Source organism: Kogia breviceps, chromosome 7 (genome assembly GCF_026419965.1).
Source record: "Kogia breviceps isolate mKogBre1 chromosome 7, mKogBre1 haplotype 1, whole genome shotgun sequence".
NCBI classification, from domain to species: Eukaryota; Metazoa; Chordata; class Mammalia; order Artiodactyla; family Physeteridae; genus Kogia; species Kogia breviceps.
Genome location: NC_081316.1, coordinates 70284625 through 70303671, shown reverse-complemented (window position 1 = coordinate 70303671; position 19047 = coordinate 70284625). Strand labels below are relative to the sequence as shown.

Genomic DNA, 19047 nt, shown 5'->3' with positions numbered 1-19047 from the left:
GTTCATAACCTCAAGGCCATTTAATCCTATGATCCTTTCATCTTTATCATCGTTTACCTTCAGTGAGAATGAAAGCCCCTGTGATTATTGGTTTGTTCTATGCTTCTGTTGAACAATGCTAGGTGCTTTATTATCTTAATGTGGACACTCGTTACAGTCTTCTACTCTACCTCTGCTTCAATCAGTGTTCTTGTTGGTACCAGTCCCACACACTAGATTCATTGTTCTAACTTCTCTCCACTGCAGGGGTAGCCTGTAGTGCCATGCTGTCTTACATGACCTACGTGACCTCTGATCACAACTGTTTACCATTCCATTTAACCCTAATACAGGTGCTTACCTCTTTCCCCTAATACAAGTATTCTTTGTCTTCATTAAAACCAAGCCATCTACTACTTGTAGCTCTGTAATCAGAGGGGAGGGGAAGTATTTAGAATACATTGCCTGCAGTTACATAAAAATACAAAACAAAAATGTAATATCTTAGGATTAAAAGAAGTATAAAAACTTAAAAATAGAAAAGCTGGATTATACAATTTCTTTATACAATTCTGTGATTCATCTTTATTTGTTGTATGTATGTTGAAAGTAAGGCTGTGGCTAGATATGTGCATAGCAGTCTGTAGGTGGCAGTAGAGCATTAGAACTAAGGTGTCACCCTTCCCGCCCCCACCCCCCACCCCGCCCTTGTTCCACAGGAGCGGGATGCCTATCTCCCTCTGGCTGAGAGTGCCAGCAAGATGTACTTCATTATCTCTGACTTGTCAAAAATTAATAACATGTACCGTTTTAGTTTGGCTGCATTTCTCCGACTTTTCCAGAGAGCTCTGCAAAACAAACAGGTATGCTGTTGGTTACCCCATAGTTGAGACTGAATGAGAGAGATCGCTTTACTAGCTGCTTAATTTATAATAATTTCCTAAGAAAAGTTGCTTGCAATTATGTTTCAAAAGACCATATGTAGCACTTTTAAACTATATTTAAAAGAAACTAGCTCCTTAGTTGCATTTTATGTTTTTAACAAACTGTCCCAGTGTGGCAGTCCTCTTAATGGAAATGATTTATGTTCTGAGTATATATTAATAAATGATTATCTTCTCAGATGATCATTAAAAAAACATGGATGATTCAGGAAGGTATAAAGATAAGAAATTATCCACATAATCCCATTACTTGGGGAAAACAACATTTAAAATTTCATTGTATACCCTTGTTGTTTGAGGCTATAATATGTACCCAATATTGTTCTAGAAAATGGGAATACAGGAGTATACACTGTTTTATCAAGCTTGTATTCTTATGGAGGGAACAATATATTAAAGAAGACACATAATTTTTACCGAAAGGTATAACACTGTGCTTTAAAAATATATTGTACACAATTTTCATGTCAATAAATACAAACCTACACAATATTTTTGAGAGCTTGCGAGGCTATACCCTACTTTATTTAGCTACCTCCTATAGGGTGTTATGGTTATCTCTGCTGAATATCTTATTACCCCCAAATTTAGCAGATTAAAACAATGTTTCTCTTATGCTCATTGATTCTTATGCTCATGGATTTTATGGGGAATTTTGTCAGGGCACTGCAGGGATGGCTTACCTCTGCTTCACAAGGTCTGGGGTCTTGGTTGGGAGGAATTGAGAGTGCAAGTGGTTTGGGGGAGGCTTCACTTTCATTTCTGGTACTTGGAGTGGGTGGACTTGATGACTAGGACTGCTGACTTGCAGCACCTCTCCATGAAGCTTGGCTTCCTCACAGCACAGAGTAGTTGGATTCCTCATATTGCATATTGAGATACAAAACATGTATTTCAGTGAACAAGGCAGAAGCTGAATTGCCTTTTATAACTCAGCCTTGGGTCATTTCTGGTGTATTCTATGGGTTGAAGCAGTCAGAGCCTACACAGATTCAAGAAGGGGAAAGAGACTTTAACTCTTGATGGATGGAGGGTCAAAGAATTTGGGGGTTATGTTTAAAATAGCTATAGACACTTACAGGGGTTTTTTCCCCAGTGTTTTGTTTCTCCAATTATTTTCCTAGTTAAATTCTTAGACTTGGATAGCTGGGGCAAAAATGCACATTTGTAAGCCTTTAGACAAATATTGTCTAATTATCCTTTGGAAATATATGTTGTTGGTATATTAAACTAATACAACAACAGGGGCCTTTTTAATCCACACCTTGAGCAAAAATGAATATTATATAACTTTTAATAATTACCCTATTAGGTAATTGAAAAATATTTCACTATATTTGAAAGTCTGTGGTCACTTGTAAGATAAATATCACTTGTAAGATAAATATCAGATTATTTGTGTTTTTTCTTAGGTGAATTATTATTTTTACATTCTATGGTATTAGTATTTTAAAATTTTACTTATAAGAGTTTCTTATATATTAAGGACACTAAACCTTTGTCAGATGTTGTAAATATTTTGGGTTTATTAATTTGCTTTATAATTTATTTAAATATTTTTATGAAACCAAATTCATCAAGTTGTTGTTTATAGTTTTTGTGTTCAATATAATACTAATATAAGTGTTTTTTAGAATTATATTTTGGGTGAGAATAATTTGTTCTTTTAGATAGTTAGGAGCAACATTTCATACCCGAGTAGGTTTACTTAAGTCTGTCTTTCTGAGGAAAGATTATTATTCATTCAGTTAATATTTATCGCAGACTTACCATGTGGCAGGCATTTTTCTAGGTGCATGGGAGATATAGTGGAGAGTAAAACAGGAAAAAATCTTCGTCTTCATTTGTATGGAGTACTTAATATTTTCATGAATGAATTATTTCAGAAAATCTTTATTTGATTACAGATAATGATTAAAGTTTACTGATATCTTTTCCAGTAAAGTAAATCATTTGAAGTTGTTCTTACATTATATTTAAAATAAAATGGCACCTAACTAAGAGCTCTGCTTTAGGGGTAGGCTTTGTTAGTAAAATCTGTCATCTCAGTCCTGGGAGACAAGATAAGCATTTCTCCCATGTATATATGTAATGTCCTTTGGACAAAGATAAGGTTTCAAGATGCAGGAAAGGGCTGAAGAATACACAATTGTGTTCTTTGTCCTTTGGTTTTAAAAAAACCCTGAATTTTAATATGTTAAATTTAATCAAACCATTTATAATATTGTGCTGGTAGAAGAATTTTTACAAAAAACAGTAATAGTGTAAAGTCTGTGAGAGTTGGTTCATGATATATTGATCATATTTCTAATTTGCTGTGTCACAGGTAAATCTAGAGAGTCATTTATACTTTACTTCTTTTGCATTAATAATTTTGTATAAATTACTTAGAAAGTACACAGTAATAAGTTAATTTAAAATTCATTCTTTTAGTAAAAAAATTTTATGTTAAAATTCAATGACCCTATAAAATGAAAGAACTGAGAAATAAGTTAGAAGGTCTAACTCAACAGTAAAAATACTGGTTATTTTGTACTGTTGAGAAAAGCTTATAGCTCAGTATTTCCTCAGTGACAATAGTTCTGCGATAATATGGCCATTGAATAACATTGACCTTTGCATGTGTGTGTACGTGTATAGGCACATGTGTGTTTAGGTGGGCATTTGAGTTAATTTGAAATATATAATCTGAAATACATAGAAATACATACATTGAAAATCTACTGGACCTTGTAGGTACTATATTCTGTCTCACGTTAGAGTGTCTTTTAGTCTTTTAGGATCCAAGCTTCAATTTCACATGTGATCTTTGTTAATAAGTAGTAAAATTAAGAGAAGTGTTTGTGGTATGAACTGTGAATAATGAGCTCTCTTGGTTAGAACATGCTACTAACAAGGCCAGAAACCTACGTTTGATGTATCAGAGTATCAAGTCACAATGTTTTCTGCTAATCTCACACATTTTATTGCTCATCCTGTCATCCTGGGTGTACTTCTCTAAACTGTTAAAATTATTTTGCTAGGTTTTTTTTTCCTTGCCAATTATCATCACAAGGAAGCAAGCAAATTTTGTCTGAATGTTATACCAGAATTTAATTCTGCAAGGCATGTATTCTCCAATTGCACCCAGAATGAAGTGAAACTTACACTCGTATCACACTAATGGAAAAGGCCATCCTTTATAACATCCCCTCCACTATTCCTACCCCAAGCCATTTTTCATTAATCAAATAAAATAGCCATTAATGATATTTTTCAAATCATAGCAATCATGTACAATGGAGGTACAAAAGCAGATAAAAAACTAAAACTGTGAATTTTTACACCATGTATTTCAAATTCAAGTTGGAGGGCATGGTTTAAGATTGTTTAGGTTCCTATACTGGGGATGAGAAAATCCTTTATAGTATGATTCTGGTCATACTGTTTGGGGGCTGGATTGGTAATTATAATACAAGTAATTAAATGGCTTTAACCCAGATTGATGTATTTTTAATGCCAGTAGGAATCAAAGTGGTATGGTCAAATTCAATTCATATGATATTACTGGTAATTGATTATAATTTTCATTTATTGAAAGCTTTAACTCTATACATTAAAAAATACATCAATTTTTAAATTATATTAATGTAGAAGTTTAATGCATTTATTCGTCTAGTCCCTTGAGTCTGATTGATGAAGGTAATTGTTCCAGAATCAGTTTTGAGTCTGGAGGAACAATTAAACTGGGGTACCTTTTAAATGTTCGTGAATTTCCTAAAGGTTTTTCAATTTTAAAATTGTAATCTACAGGATTCTGAAAATACAGAACAGAGGATTCAGTCTCTTATCAACTCATTAAAACATATGGTATATGAATATATATGCCGTTGTCTATTTAAGGTAAGAAACATTGTGTTTTTCACTTATAAAATATTACCTGAACCTTGATTTAATACAGTATTAGGTTAAATTATATTAAATTATATATAACTCTTTACCTACTAGAAAGGTATTAAAATTGAGATTTCTGATATTTTCCCAGAATAAAACTCATTACTAACCAGAATGTCTTACAGCACTTGGGATGTCGTAGGGAGAAAAATGACAAGTAAAGAAGGGAGAGCAAACCCTGGGTTAGCTGACTTAGCCCTGAACATGTCAGTAGCCACTGAAAGAAGAAACGAAGATGGATTATGTAGGTCATTTTCTAGCCAACGTTTCTCAATCTCAGTACCAGTGACATTTTGTGCCACATAGTTATTTGTTGTGGGGGGCTGTTTTGTGCATTTTAGGATATTTACTGTCACCTCTGGCCTCTACCTTCTGGTGCCATTAGCCCTCCATTTCCCCGCTGTGACAATCAAAATCATCTCTTGACACTGCTGGATGTCCCCTGGGTTGGGGAACAAAATAATTGTCTATTCTTTGCATTACGAAGTAAACTAACACCTGATCCTGAGTTATGAAAGAAATTTGTCATAAGTCTTCAAATTATAGGGCACCCAGAGGAATTTACAGTGAAACATATTTTAGAAACTTCTTAATATTATAGAAAACACAGAGGGTTTTCACTTAGGACTTTTTTATAATGTCAGTCCTTGGATATATCTTGAGATATGTTAAAAAAGCACTTTGTAAGGCAGTTAACTAAGTGAGAGGAATAGAGTTATTATGGTCCAATTATATAGGTTTCTTAGAAAATCTTGAACAAGATATACTTAATATTGTTACTATAGAATAAGATAGTAATTTTTATGATTAGAGTGATTTTGTTGAAGATCTTTACTTCAGACAGAGAATAAACCCTTCAAAGTACCTTTCAGAACTTTGTCAAGGGGTGTTATTGGAAATTCAATGAATTATAGTTGAGCATTTCTACAGAATTCCTTCTTTACTGAAAACTATGGATATATATTTTTCTTTTATAGGTCTTATAGTTTACTATATTCTGAAAATCAGCTGTTTGGCCTTCAATTTTAACTTGTGTAAAATGAGGAATTGTAAGCAAATAATTGTCAGTAGTTATAATCCTAGTTATAAGGATGATATATCAGTAGTTTCATTTGTTATAGATTTATGATATCTTTAAACATTTTTATAATGCATTATTATATAAAACTTTGTAAAATTTGATTACCCAAAATTTTAAAATATTATCAGAAAATGTTTCAAATATAATGAGCTATATAGAAAAAAATCTTTAAACATTCATTTCATCCTCTCCTCTAACTCTTAGTCCTTCATTAGAGTAAACCAGTTCAAGGTTTGATATGTTCCTTATAGTCTGTTATTTCTCTTTTCATATTCATATGTACAAATATATAGATATAGTTTTAAAATTTTTCCTTACATTATATTTTCTTCTGTAACAACTCTTTTGTGTCAGTAGGTCCTGAAGATCTTTACATAAGTATAAATATGTTAACCTTATTATTTTGAGTGGTTGTGTGGCATTCCATAATATAATTATATGCTAGTACTCTACTGGTGGATATTAGATTATTTCTGTATTGTTTGTTGTTATGAATGACTGCAGTTCAGTGAACATCCTGTTCAGTTCCTTCACCTTTATGTAGATGTATGAGTAAGTAAGCAGTGGCTTTCTTTTCTAGGAGTTTTATGCTTTCAAGTCTTGCATTCAAGTCTTTTTTTCCCCTCATTTTTATTGAAGTATAATTGATTTACAATATTATATTAGTTTCAGGTGCACAGCATAGTGATTTGATATTTTTACACATTACATGATAAGTCTAGTAACCATCTGTCAACATACAAAGTTATTACAATATTATTGACTATATTCCCTATGCTGTACATTACACCCCGATAACCTATGTTATAAATGGAAGTGTGTACCTCTTAATCTTCCTCATCAATTTCACTTATCTCCCAACTCCCTCCCTTCAGGCAACCACCAGTTTGTTCTCTGTATCTATGAATCTGTTTCTGTTTTGTTATGTTTGTTTTGTTTTTTAGATTCTACATAAAAGTAAAATCATATGGGGTATTTGTCTTTCTCTGTCTAACTTATTTCACTTAGCATAATACTCTCTAGGTCCATCCATGTTGTCGCAAATGGCAAGATTTCATTATTTTTTATGGGCAAGTAATATTGCATTGTGTATATATATATATATATATATATATATATACACACACACACCACATCTTCTTTATCCATTCATCTTTGGATGGACACTTAGGATGCTTCCATATCTTTGCTATTGTAAATAATGCTGCAGTGAACATAGGGGAGCATATATCTTTTCAAATTAGTGTTTTTGTTCATTTCTTTTGAAAAATACCCCAAAAGTGCAATTGCTAGATCGTATGGCAGTTCTATTTTTAAGTTTTTTGAAGTACCTGCATACTGTTTTACATAGTGGCTGTACTAATTTACAATCCCACCAACAGTGCACAATGGTTCCCTTTTCTCCACATCCTCGTTAACCCTTGTTATTTGTTGTCTTTTTGATTATAGCCATTCTGGAAAGATGTGAGGTGATATCTCTTTGCAGTTCTAATTTGCATTTCCTTGATGATTAGTGATGTTTAGCATCCTTTCATGTGTCTGTTGGTCATTTGTTTGTCTTCTTTGGAAAAATGTCTATTCACGTGTTTTGTCCATTTTTAAATAACAGTTTACAGTTGTTATGTCTGCTTGTTAGATTGATCCCTTTATCATTATGTAATGTCTTTTTGTGTTTCTTGTTACAGTCTTTATCTTAAAGTCTGTTAAATTCTGTTTTAAAGAAAGCTCAGCTTTCTTTTCATTTTCATTTTCATGGAGTTGATTTTTCCATCCCCTCACTTTAGTCTGTGTTTGTCTTTAGTTCTTAAGTGAGTCTCTTGTAGGCAGAATATATATGGCTCTTGATTTTTTATTCATTCAGGCACTCTGTATCTTTTGATTGGAGCATTTAGTCTATTTACATCTAAAGTAATTATTGATAGGTATGTACTTATTGCCATTTTATTAATTGTTTTCTGGTTATTTTTATAGTTCATTTTTGTTTTTGTCATCTTATTTTGCCCTCTTCCCTTGTGATTTGATGACTGTATTTAATTTTATGTTTGGATTCCTTTATTTTTGTATGTATCTCTTATAGATTTTTAGTTTGTGGTTACAGTGAGATTCATATATAATAACCTATTTGTGTGTGTGTGTGTGTGTTCGTTTAAGGTTTAAGTTAATGCTCTCTTAAGTTTGAATGCATGCTAACAATCCTGTGTTTTTACTCACCTTCCCCCAATGTTTACTATTTTTAACATCATATTTTATATCTTTTTGTTTTGTGTACCCCGCAACGTTTCTGCTGAAAAGTCATCTCATTGTCTTATGAAAGCTCCCTTGTGTATAACTAATTGCTTTTCTCTTGCTGCTTTTAAGATTCTTTCTTTATCTTTAATTTCTACCACTTTTTAATAATGTGTCTTTGTTTAGACCTCTTTGGTTTCATCTTGTTTGGGACTCTGTGTGATTTCTGGACCTGGATGTCTTTTTCCTTTTCACGTTAGGGACATTATCAGCTATTATTCCTTCAAATAAGTTCTTTGCCTCTTTCTCTCTCTCTTTTCCTTGTGGGACCCCTATAAAGTGAATGTTAGTATGCTTGATGTTGTCCTTGAGGTCTTTTAAACTATTCTAAAATTTTTAAATTTCTTTTTCTTTTCTTTCTCTTCAGCTTGGGTGATTTCCACTATCTGTCTTCCAGTTTACTGATTCGTTTCTTTTTATTATCTAATCTGTTTTGATTCCTTTCTAGTATATTTTTTATGTCAGTTATTGTATTTTTCAGCTCTGTTTAGTTCATCTTTATATTTTTTCACTCTTTGTTAACTTTTTCTCTGTCTCCATCCATTCTTCTCCTGAGTTTGTTGAGCATCTTCATGATCATTAACTTGAACACTCTATTGGGTAGATTGCTTACCTCCACTTAGTTCTTCTTCTGGAGCTTTGTCTTTTTCCTTTGTTTCAAACATACTCCTCTGTCTCCTCATTTTGCTGAATTCTCTGTTTTTATTTCTATGAACTCTGTAAGTCAAATATGTTTTCTAATCTTGGAGAATGGTTTATGTGGTAGATGTCTTATGGAGCTTAGCACCATACCCCCTTCTGCTTACCAGAGTTGTATGCTCTAGGGTTGCCCCCTATGTGGGCTGTGTGGACCCTTCTATTATGGCAGGGCCAACTACTGTGGCCGTACTAGTCAGCGGCACTGGTCCCTGTTCTAGGTGGCTGCCAGGCCCTACCTCATGTATTGACTGCCAGGCCCTGGTGTGTGGGGCCAGGTCCCAGCATGGCTGGTCACATGGCCTGAGGATACTGGGGCTGGTGCTGGCCTGCTGATGGGCAGGACCAGGTTTTGGGGTGTCTGGCTGCAGGTCCTGGGGAGGCTGGAGCTCATGCCAGCCCACTGGTGGGAGGGGCTGGGGATGCAGAGCTTGGGGGCTAGGGAGGCTGAGGTTGGTATTGGACTGCTGGTGTGCAGAGCTGGTTCCTGGATTGGCTGGCTGTGGGTCTGGGGTTTCTGGCTCTGGTGCTGGCCCACTGATGGGTGAGTAAGCCCCTGACATTACTAGGCTGGAGGGAGGACTCCAAAATGGTGCTGCTAGACCAGTGTCTTGGTGGTTGAACCTTATCATTCAACCCTACCCTAACTCTTGGTTGTGTCTTAAACCTTTGTGATTGTTCAAGCAGCCTATTATATTTTTATTAGCTCCCTGTAGCTTGAGGGTGTCTCATGACCTGTCAGTGTCATATGGAGGAAGATATCAGTCAGCAATAGATTCAGGATGCTTTGAAGCCAAATGCTCAGGGAGCAGCTTTTAAAGTATGAAAATATATACAGTCCTATGGGACTGCAAGCATAAGCCCCACTGGCCATTTGAGCCAGGTGATCTGGAGGTGTCTCCTTATTGGCAGTTGCATAAACAGAGGCTCTAAATATGTGTATAAGCTCTTTTCTAGGAGATACTGGCAAGCTATAGTAAGGCAGAAGGAGAGGGCAAAGACGATATTCACTGACCTATGATCCCTGAGAGGAGTTTCATAGGCCCCTGGGTGTGTGCCAAACCTGAAGCCTGCCTCTCAGGCCCAATCTCTAGTACAAGCAAATTGGCTTCTTTCACAGAAAGATGGTAGTGTGTCATTATGTTGTCTGTGCAGAACCTTGGATATAGTAGCCTGCCAAGAACTGTCTCTCTAATTTTTACAGTCCCATGGGACCCAGGAATGCAAGCTCCCTTGGCCTCCAGAGCCATATGATCAAGGGATGGCCCCTTGGCTGTAGCTACAAAAATCAGGGCTCCAAAAGTATATAAAGCTCACTTCTGAGAGATACTGGTGCCCTGGAGGATGGCAGAGAGAGAGTGAGAACATGTTGCCTGCTGGCTGTAGGAAGGCAGAGGGAGAACATAAAGATGGTGCCCACCAGAAAAAGAAAAAAGATAAGAAAGGTGGCACCCACTGGCTAGAGTAAGGCTGAGGGAGAATGCAAATTGGTGCCTGATGCTTGGAGTGAGGCAGAGTATTTGCGGAAAGATGGCACCCACCAGAAAGGGAAAAAACAATGATGGCACCTGTTGGCTAGCAGACGGAGGGTGCAAAGATAATGCCCACTAGCCTGTGCACCCAGGGAGTGTTCCAGCAAGTTCTTAGACATGTGTATTAGATTAGATGTCTGCCTCTCAGGCCAACACTTTAATCTACCCAAGTGAAGCTCTTTCATTTAAAGTCTGAGCTCCATTGGCTGCCCTGGGGCAGGTGAGTCCCAGCATAGGAGCCCTTTTTAAGCTGTTTCTCAGAAGAGTACAGTCTTGTGGATATTGTTGTTGTGAGCCCAGTTGATTTGCAAAGCTAGATATTTTGGGAGCTTGTTACTCAGGTGCAGGTCTTTAAAGTTGGGGTGCCTAGTATGGGGTCAAACCCTTCATTCCTCAAGAAGAGATCTGGATTTTGAGTTTCCTCCAAACTTTGGGTCACTGTTCCAGAGGTGGGTTTTATGGCAAGACTGTATCCCAGCCTCTCCTACCAACTTTGGTGTGGTTTTCTTCTCTTTTGCCCAGTGCATGGTAATTGCTCAGCCAGCCTGTAGGTATTTCTCAGGGGAAATTGTTTCTTATTTAGCTGTAGACTTGGTGTGTCTATAGGAGGAAGTGAGTTCAGAATCTTCCTGTGTCACTGTCTTGAACCAGAACTCTAGATTTCTTAATGGAAGTATAATGGCTGGTCCAAGGATATAAACTTTTGAAATTTTTTTTGTCATTATAAAATTGCCTTCTAAAAGGTTTTTATTACCAGTTGTTATTCCTACTCACAGAGTAATTAAGGTATCTTCTTCTTGCATCCTTGTCAACTCTGGATTTTATCACTGGTTTTAATTTTGTAGTTTATAAATATCTTATTTTTCTTTCTTCTATTTACTTTTATTAAGGTTGTCTATTTTTACTTTCCCCCTTACTTGCCATATTTGTCTATTTTCTTTGCATTTTAAAGAATAAGTTTTGCTTTTAGAATAAGTATATGTTAATTAATGTTTTAATATTTTCTTTTTTAATCATTGATTTATTTTTTGATCTCTATATTACTTAATTTGCATGATTCATTTTTTATCTTAAACTGGAACTCCCTACCCAATAAATAATTGCCCATCCCTGATCCCCCCATCCTCTGGTAACCACCATTCTGCTTTCTGTCTCTATGAATCTGACTACTCTTGGTACCTCATATAAATAGAGTAATTTAAGTGTTTGTCCTCTGCTTATTCACTTAGCATAATGTTTTCAAAGTTCATGCATGTTGTCAATGTTTGCTTTAAAATGCCCATTCTGTCCCCCTTCCTCCCTGAGCCTCTTTGCCCCCCTCCCCCCCCCCCCAAGTTCAGGAATCCACAGTGCTCTCTCAGGAGTTGGCCCTTGTGTCTCTCCTCTCTCTTCATTCCTGTGCAGAAGGGCTTTTCCTAGAGACTCTGCCATACTCATTCGCTTAATGATTATCCTGCAGCCAGATCCAAATGAAATGGAATTTCATTCCCAGCAAGGCTGGTCATAAAGTTGTGCTCAAAACTTGCTTTACAGGAATCTATATACTTTGAGTTTTTGTGCTCTGCCCACTCTGTTTTTCCTGCCTATGCCAGAAGCATTGCTCCAGTGGGCCAAGGGGCCCAAGCCTGAGGGGAGGCCCCAGGATGTTCTGTGCCTGTGTGGTGGTTAGAGTGGTGACAGCAAGGGGGGTACTGTTTAAACATGGAATTGCATTTTTATTACTTGATTGCTGCTGCTGCTGTCACCAAGGGAATAAGGGGGCTCCTGGTACAGCTGCTTCGGACTGCAGTTCATGCTTTACTATCTATCCCTAGGAGGGAGTTTGGAATGGTAAAAGGGCACTTGAGGAGGTAGAGAGCGGCAGCACCTGTACTACCCTGCCACCAGACTTAGCAAGTCTGAACGTAGCTTTAATCTTTTTTATTTTCTAGTGAATATATTATATGTTCTTATTTTATTTTCAGTGATACATTATACTTACTGATGAGATTTAAATCCTTTTGTCATATTTTAATAATGTAATTAGAGAAGGATATGATAAGCATTTCAGTACCAAGAAGATTTAATGTACAGTATCAATGAAGTTTAGTTTAGTGAGCGTTACTTCTTTTTTGCAGAAAATTTTGAAAGTATAATAAAGTAAATGTTTAAAATGACCAATAATCCCAGAGGGTTACTTCTTTTATGTCACTTTGCCTTTTAAAAGTATATTTAAGTTAGGCTAAATCCAGCATTTTGTTACACTAGGAGAAGGGTTGTAGGCTTACCATCCCAACATTTTAGTACCCAACTGGAATTTTTCATTGCCTATCTTGAGTAATACTTTTCTATTGTGAACAGTTGAAATTATTTTCTTAAAATGCTATAGTTTATAGTTCTTTTTTTTTTTTTTTTGTGGTATGCGGGCCTCTCACCGCTGTGGCCTCTCCCGTTGCGAAGCACAGGCTCAGTGGTCATGGCCCACGGGCCCAGCCGCTCCACGGCACGTGGGATCCTCCCGCACCGGGGCATGAACCCGCACCCCCCGCATCGGCACGCAGACTCCCAACCACTGCGCCACCAGGGAAGCCCTAGTTTATAATTCTTAAGACATGTTTCTTTTTCTTTTAACATCTTTATTGGAGTATAATTGTTTTACAATGGTATGTTAGTTTCTGATTTAAAACAAAATGAATCAGCTATACATATACATATATCCCCATATCTCCTCCCTCTTGTGTCTCCCTCCTACCCTCCTTATCTCCCCCTCCAGGTGGTCACAAAGCACGAGCTGATCTCCCTGTGCTATGTGGCTGCTTCCCACTAGCTATCTATTTCACATCTAGTAGTATATATGTCCATGCCACTCTCTCACTTCATCCCAGCTTACGCTTCCCCTTTCCCGTGTCCTTAAGTCCCTTCTCTATGCCTGCGTCTTTATTCCTGTCCTGCCCCTAGGTTCTTCAGAACCTTTTTTTTTAGATTCCATATATATATGTTAGCATACGGTATTTGTTGTTCTCTTACTTCACTCTGTATGACAGAATCTAGATCCATCCATCTCACTACAGGTAACTCAATTTCATTCCATTTTATGGCTGAGTAATATTCCATTGTCTATATGTGCCACATCTTCATTATCCATTCATCTGTCTGTGGACACATAGGCTGCTTCCATGTCCTAGCTATTGTAAATACAGCTGCAGTGAACATTGTGGTACATGACTCTTTTTTTTTTTTTAAAACATCTTTATTGGAGTATAACTGTTTTACAATAGTGTGTTAGTTTTTCCTTTACAACAAAGTGAATCAGTTATACATATACATATGTTCCCATATCTCTTGCCTCTTGCATCACCCTCTCTCCCACCCTCCCTATCCCACCCCTCTAGGTGGTCACAAAGCACAGAGGTGATCTCCCTGTGCTATGTGGCAGCATCCCACTAGCTATCTAATTTACATTTGATGGTGTATATATGTCCCTGCTACTCTCTCACTTCGTCACAGCTTACCCTTCCCCCTCCCCATATCCTCAAGTCCATGCTCTAGTAAGTCTGTGTTTTATTCCTATCCTACCACTAATCTCTTCATGACATTTTTTTTTCCTTAGAGTCCATATATATGTGTTAGCATACGGTATTTGTTTTTCTCCTTCTAACTAACTTCACTCTGTATGACAGACTCCAGGTCCATCCACCTCATTATAAATAACTCAGTTTCTTTTTATGGCTGAGTAATATTCCATTGTATATATGTGCCACATCTTCTTTATCCATTCATCTGTTGATGGACACTTAGGTTGCTTCCATGTCCTGGCTATTGTAAATAGAGCTGCAATGAACATTTTGGTACATGACTCTTTTTGAATTATGGTTTTCTCAGGGTATATGCCCAGTAGTGGGGATTGCTGGGTCATATGGTAGTTCTATTTGTAGTTTTTTAAGGAACCTCCATACTGTTCTCCATAGTGGCTGTATCAATTTACATTTCCACCAGCAGTGCAAGAGGGTTCCCTTTTCTGCACACCCTCTCCAGCATTTTTTGTTTCTAGAGTTTTTGATGATGGCCAATCTGACCGGTGTGAGATGATATCTCATTGTAGTTTTGACTTGCATTTCTCTAATGATTAATGATGTTGAGCATTCTTTCATGTGTTAGCAATCTGTATGTCTTCTTTGGAGAAATGTCTGTTTAGTTCTTCTGCCCATTTTCGGATTGGGTTGTTTGTTTTTTTGTTATTGAGCTGCATGAGTTGCTTATAAATTTTAGATATTAATCCTTTGTCAGTTGCTTCATTTGCAAATATTTTCTCCCATTCTGAGGGTTGTCTTTTAGTCTTGTTTATGGTATCCTTTGCTGTGCAAAAGCTTTTAAGTTTCATTAGGTCCCATTTGTTTATTTTTGTTTTTATTTCCATTTCTCTAGGAGATGGGTCAAAAAGGATCTTGCTGTGATTTATGTCATAGAGTGTTCTGCTTATGTTTTCCTCTAAGAGTTCGACAGTGTCTGGCCTTACATTTAGGTCTTTAACCCATTTTGAGTTTATTTTCTTGTGTGGTGTTAGGGAGTGTTCTAATTTCATACTTCTACAGGTAGCTGTCCAGTTTTCCCAGCACCACTTATTGAAGAGGCTGTCTTTTCTCCACTGTATATCCTTCCCTCCTTTATCAAAGATAAGGTGACCATATGTGTGTGGGTTTATCTCTGGGCTTTCTATCCTGTTCCATTGATCTATATTTCTGTTTTTGTGCCAGTACCATACTGTCTTGATTACTGTAGCCTTGTAATATAGTCTGAAGTCAGGGAGCCTGATTCCTCCACTTCCATTTTTCGTTCTCATGATTGCTTTGGCTATTCGGGGTCTTTTGTGTTTCCATAGAAATTGTGAAATTTTTTGTTCTAGTTCTGCAAAAAATGACAATGGTAATTTGATAGGGATTGCATTGAATCTATAGATTGCTTTGAGTAGTAGACTCATTTTCACAATGTTGATTCTTGCAATCCAAGAACATGGTATATTTCTCCACCTATTTGTATCATCTTTAATTTCTTTCATCAGTGTCTTGTAGTTTTCTGCATACAAGTCTTTTGTCTTCTTAGGTAGGTTTATTCCTAGATATTTTATTCTTTTTCTTGCAACGGTAAATGGGAGTGTTTTCTTAATTTCACTCTCAGATTTTTCATCATTAGTGTATAAGAATGCCAGAGATTTCTGTGCATTAATTTTGTATCCTACAACTTTACCAAATTCATTGATTAGCTCTAGTAGTTTCCTGGTAGCATCCTTAGGATTCTCTATGTATAGTATCATGTCATCTGCAAACAGTGACAGCTTTACTTCTTCTTTTCCTATTTGAATTCCTTTTATTTCTTTTTTTTCTCTGATTGCTGTGGCTAGAACTTCCAAAACTAGGTTGAATAAGAGTGGTGAGAGTGGGCAACTTTGTCTTGTTCCTGATCTTAGTGGAAATGGTTTCAGTTTTTCACCATTGAGAACGATGCTAGCTGTGGGTTTGTCATATATGGCCTTTATTATGTTGAGGAAAGTTCCCTCTATGCCTACTTTCTGCAGGGTTTTTATCATAAATGAGTGTTGAATTTTGTCAAAAGCTTTCTCTGCATCTATTGAGATGATCGTATGGTTTTTCTCCTTCATTTTGTTGATATGGTGTATCATGTTGATTGACTTGCGTATATTGAAGAATCCTTGCATTCCTGGCATAAACCCCACTTGATCATGGTGTATGATCCTTTTCATGTGCTGTTGGATTCTGTTTGCTAATATTTTGTTGAGGATTTTTGCATCTATGTTCATCAGTGATATTGGACTGTAGTTTTCTTTCTTTGTGACTTCTTTGTCTGGTTTTGGTATCAGGGTGATGGTGGCCTCATAGAATGAGTTTGGGAGTGTTCCTCCCTCTGCTATCTTTTGGACGAGTTTGAGAAGGATAGGTGTTAGCTCTTCTCTACATGTTTGATAGAATTCGCCTGTGAAGCCATCTGGTCCTCGGCTTTTGTTTGCTGGAAGATTTTTAATCACAGTTTCAATTTCAGTGCTTGTGATTGGTCTGTTCATATTTTCTATTTCTTCCTGGTTCAGTCTCGGCAGGTTTGTGCATTTCTAAGAATTTGTCCATTTTTTCAAAGTTGTCCATTTTATTGGCATAGAGTTGCTTGTAGTAATCTCTAATAATCTTTTGTATTTCTGCAGTGTCAGTTGTTACATCTCCTTTTTCATTTCTAATTCTATTGATTTGAGTCTTCTCCCTTTTATTCTTGATGAGTCTGGCTAATGGTTTATCAATTTTATTTATCTTCTCAAAGAACCAGCTTTTACTTTTATTGATCTTTGCTATTGTTTCCTTCATTTCTTTTTCATTTATTTCTGATCTGATCTTTATGATTTCTTTCCTTCTGCTAAATTTGGGTTTTTTTTTGTTCTTTCTCTAGTTGCTTTAAGTGCAAAGTTAGGTTGTTTATTCGAGATGTTTCCTGTTTCTTAAGGTATGATTGTATTGCTATAAACTTGCCTCTTAGAACTGCTTTTGCTGTATCTCATAGGTTTTAGGTCGTTGTGTCTCCATTGTCATTTGTTTCTAAGTATTTTTTGATTTCCTCTTTGATTTCTTCAGTGATCACTTCGTTATTAAGTAGTGTATTGTTTAGCCTCCATGTGTTTGTATTTTTTACAGATCTTTTCCTGTAATTGATATCTAGTCTCATAGCGTTGTGGTCGGAAAAGATACTTGATACGATTTCAATTTTCTTAAATTTGCCAAGGCTAGATTTTTGACCCAATATATGATCGATCCTGGAGAATGTTCCATGAGCACTTGAGAAAAATGTGTATTCTGTTGTTTTTGGATGGAATGTCCTATAAATATCAATTAAGTCCATCTTGTGTAATGTATCATTTAAAGCTTGTGTTTCCTTATTTATTTTCATTTTGGATGATCTGTCCATTGGTGAAAGTGGGGTGTTAAAGTCCCCTACTATGATTGTGTTACTGTCGATTTCCCCTTTTAAGGCTGTTAGTATTTGCCTTATGTATTGAGGAGCTCCTATGTTGGGTGCATAAATATTTACAATTGTTAAATCTTCTTCATGGATCGAACCCTTCATAATTATGTAGTGTCCTTCTTTGTCTCCTTTAATAGTTTTTATTTTAAAGTCTATTTTGTCTGATATGAGAATTGCTACCCCAGCTTTCTTCTGATTTTCATTTGCATGGAATATCTTTTTCCATCCCCTCACTTTCAGTCTGTATGTATCCCTAGGTGTGAAGTGGGTCTCTTGTAGACAGCATATGTATGGCTCTTGTTTTTGTATCCATTCAGCCAGTCTGTGTCTTTTGGTGGGAGCATTTAATCCATTTACATTTAAGGTAATTATCAATATGTATGTTCCTATTACCATTTACTTAATTGTTTCCAGTTGTTCTTGTAGGTCTTTTCCTTCTCTTGTGTTTCTTGCCTAGAGAAGTTCCTTTAGCATTTGTTGTGAGCTGGTTTGGTGGTGCTGAACTCTCTCAGCTTTTGCTTGTCTGTAAAGGTTTTAATTTCTCCATCAAATCTGAATGAGATCCTTGCTGAGTAGAGTAATCTTGGTTGTAGGTTTTTTTCCTTCATCACTTTAAATATGTCCTGCCACTCCCTTCTGGCTTGTAGAGTTTCTGCTGAAAGATCAGATCTTAACCTTATGGGGATTCCCTCGTGTGTTATTTGTTGTTTTTCCCTTGCTACTTTTAATATGTTTTCTTTGTATTTAATTTTTGACAGTTTGATTATTATGTGTCTTGGAGTGTTTCTCTTTGGGTTTATCCTGTATGGGACTCTCTGTGCTTCTGGACTTGGTTGACTATTTCCTTTCCTATATTAGGGAAGTTTTCAACTATAATCTCTTCAAATATTTTCTCAGTCCCTTTCTTTTTCTCTTCTTCTGGGACCCCTATAATTCGAATGTTGGTGCCTTTAATGTTGTCCCAGAGGTCTCTGAGACTGTTCTCAGTTCTTTTCTTTCTTTTTTCTTTCTTATGCTCTGCAGTAGTTATTTCCACTATTTTATCTTCCAGGTCACTTATCCGTCCTTCTGCCTCAGTTATTCTGCTATTGATCCCATCTAGAGTAGTTTTCATTTCATTTATTGTGTTGCTCATCATTGCTTTCTTCTTCTTTATTTCTTCATTTCCTTGTTAACTGTTTCTTGCAATTTGTCTATTCTATTTCCAAGGTTTTGAATCATCTTTACTATCATTATTCTGAATTCTTTTTCAGGTAGACTGCCTATTTGCTCTTCATTTGTTAGGTCTGGTGTGTTTTTATCTTACTCCTTCATCTGCTGTGTGTTTTTCTATCTTCTCATTTTGCTTATCTTACTGTGTTTGGGGTCTCCTTTTTGCAGACTGCAGGTTCGTAGTTCCCGTTGTTTTTGGTGGCTTTCCCCAGTGGCTAAGGTTGGTTCAGTGGGTTGAGTAGGTTCCCTGCTTGGGGGTACTTGTGCCTCTGTGCTGGTGGATGAGGCTGGATCTTGTGTTTCTGGTGGGCAGCTCCACGTCTGGTGGTGTGTTTGGGGATGTTGGTAGCCTTATTATGATTTTAGGCAGCCTCTCTGCTAATGG

General features: G+C 36.5%; 1 protein-coding gene across 2 annotated transcripts in view; it reads left to right on the top strand.

The window, feature by feature from the left end:
• DYNC2H1 (dynein cytoplasmic 2 heavy chain 1) overlaps positions 1 to 19047 on the top strand; it is a 380690-nt gene that overhangs the window by 168728 nt on the left and 192915 nt on the right. For both annotated transcript variants that reach the window (XM_059068297.2, XM_067038564.1), the window contains 2 exons: positions 699 to 842; positions 4716 to 4805. In XM_059068297.2, coding sequence (XP_058924280.1) covers positions 699 to 842; positions 4716 to 4805 — 234 coding nt within the window. The remainder of the gene's footprint in view (positions 1 to 698; positions 843 to 4715; positions 4806 to 19047) is intronic.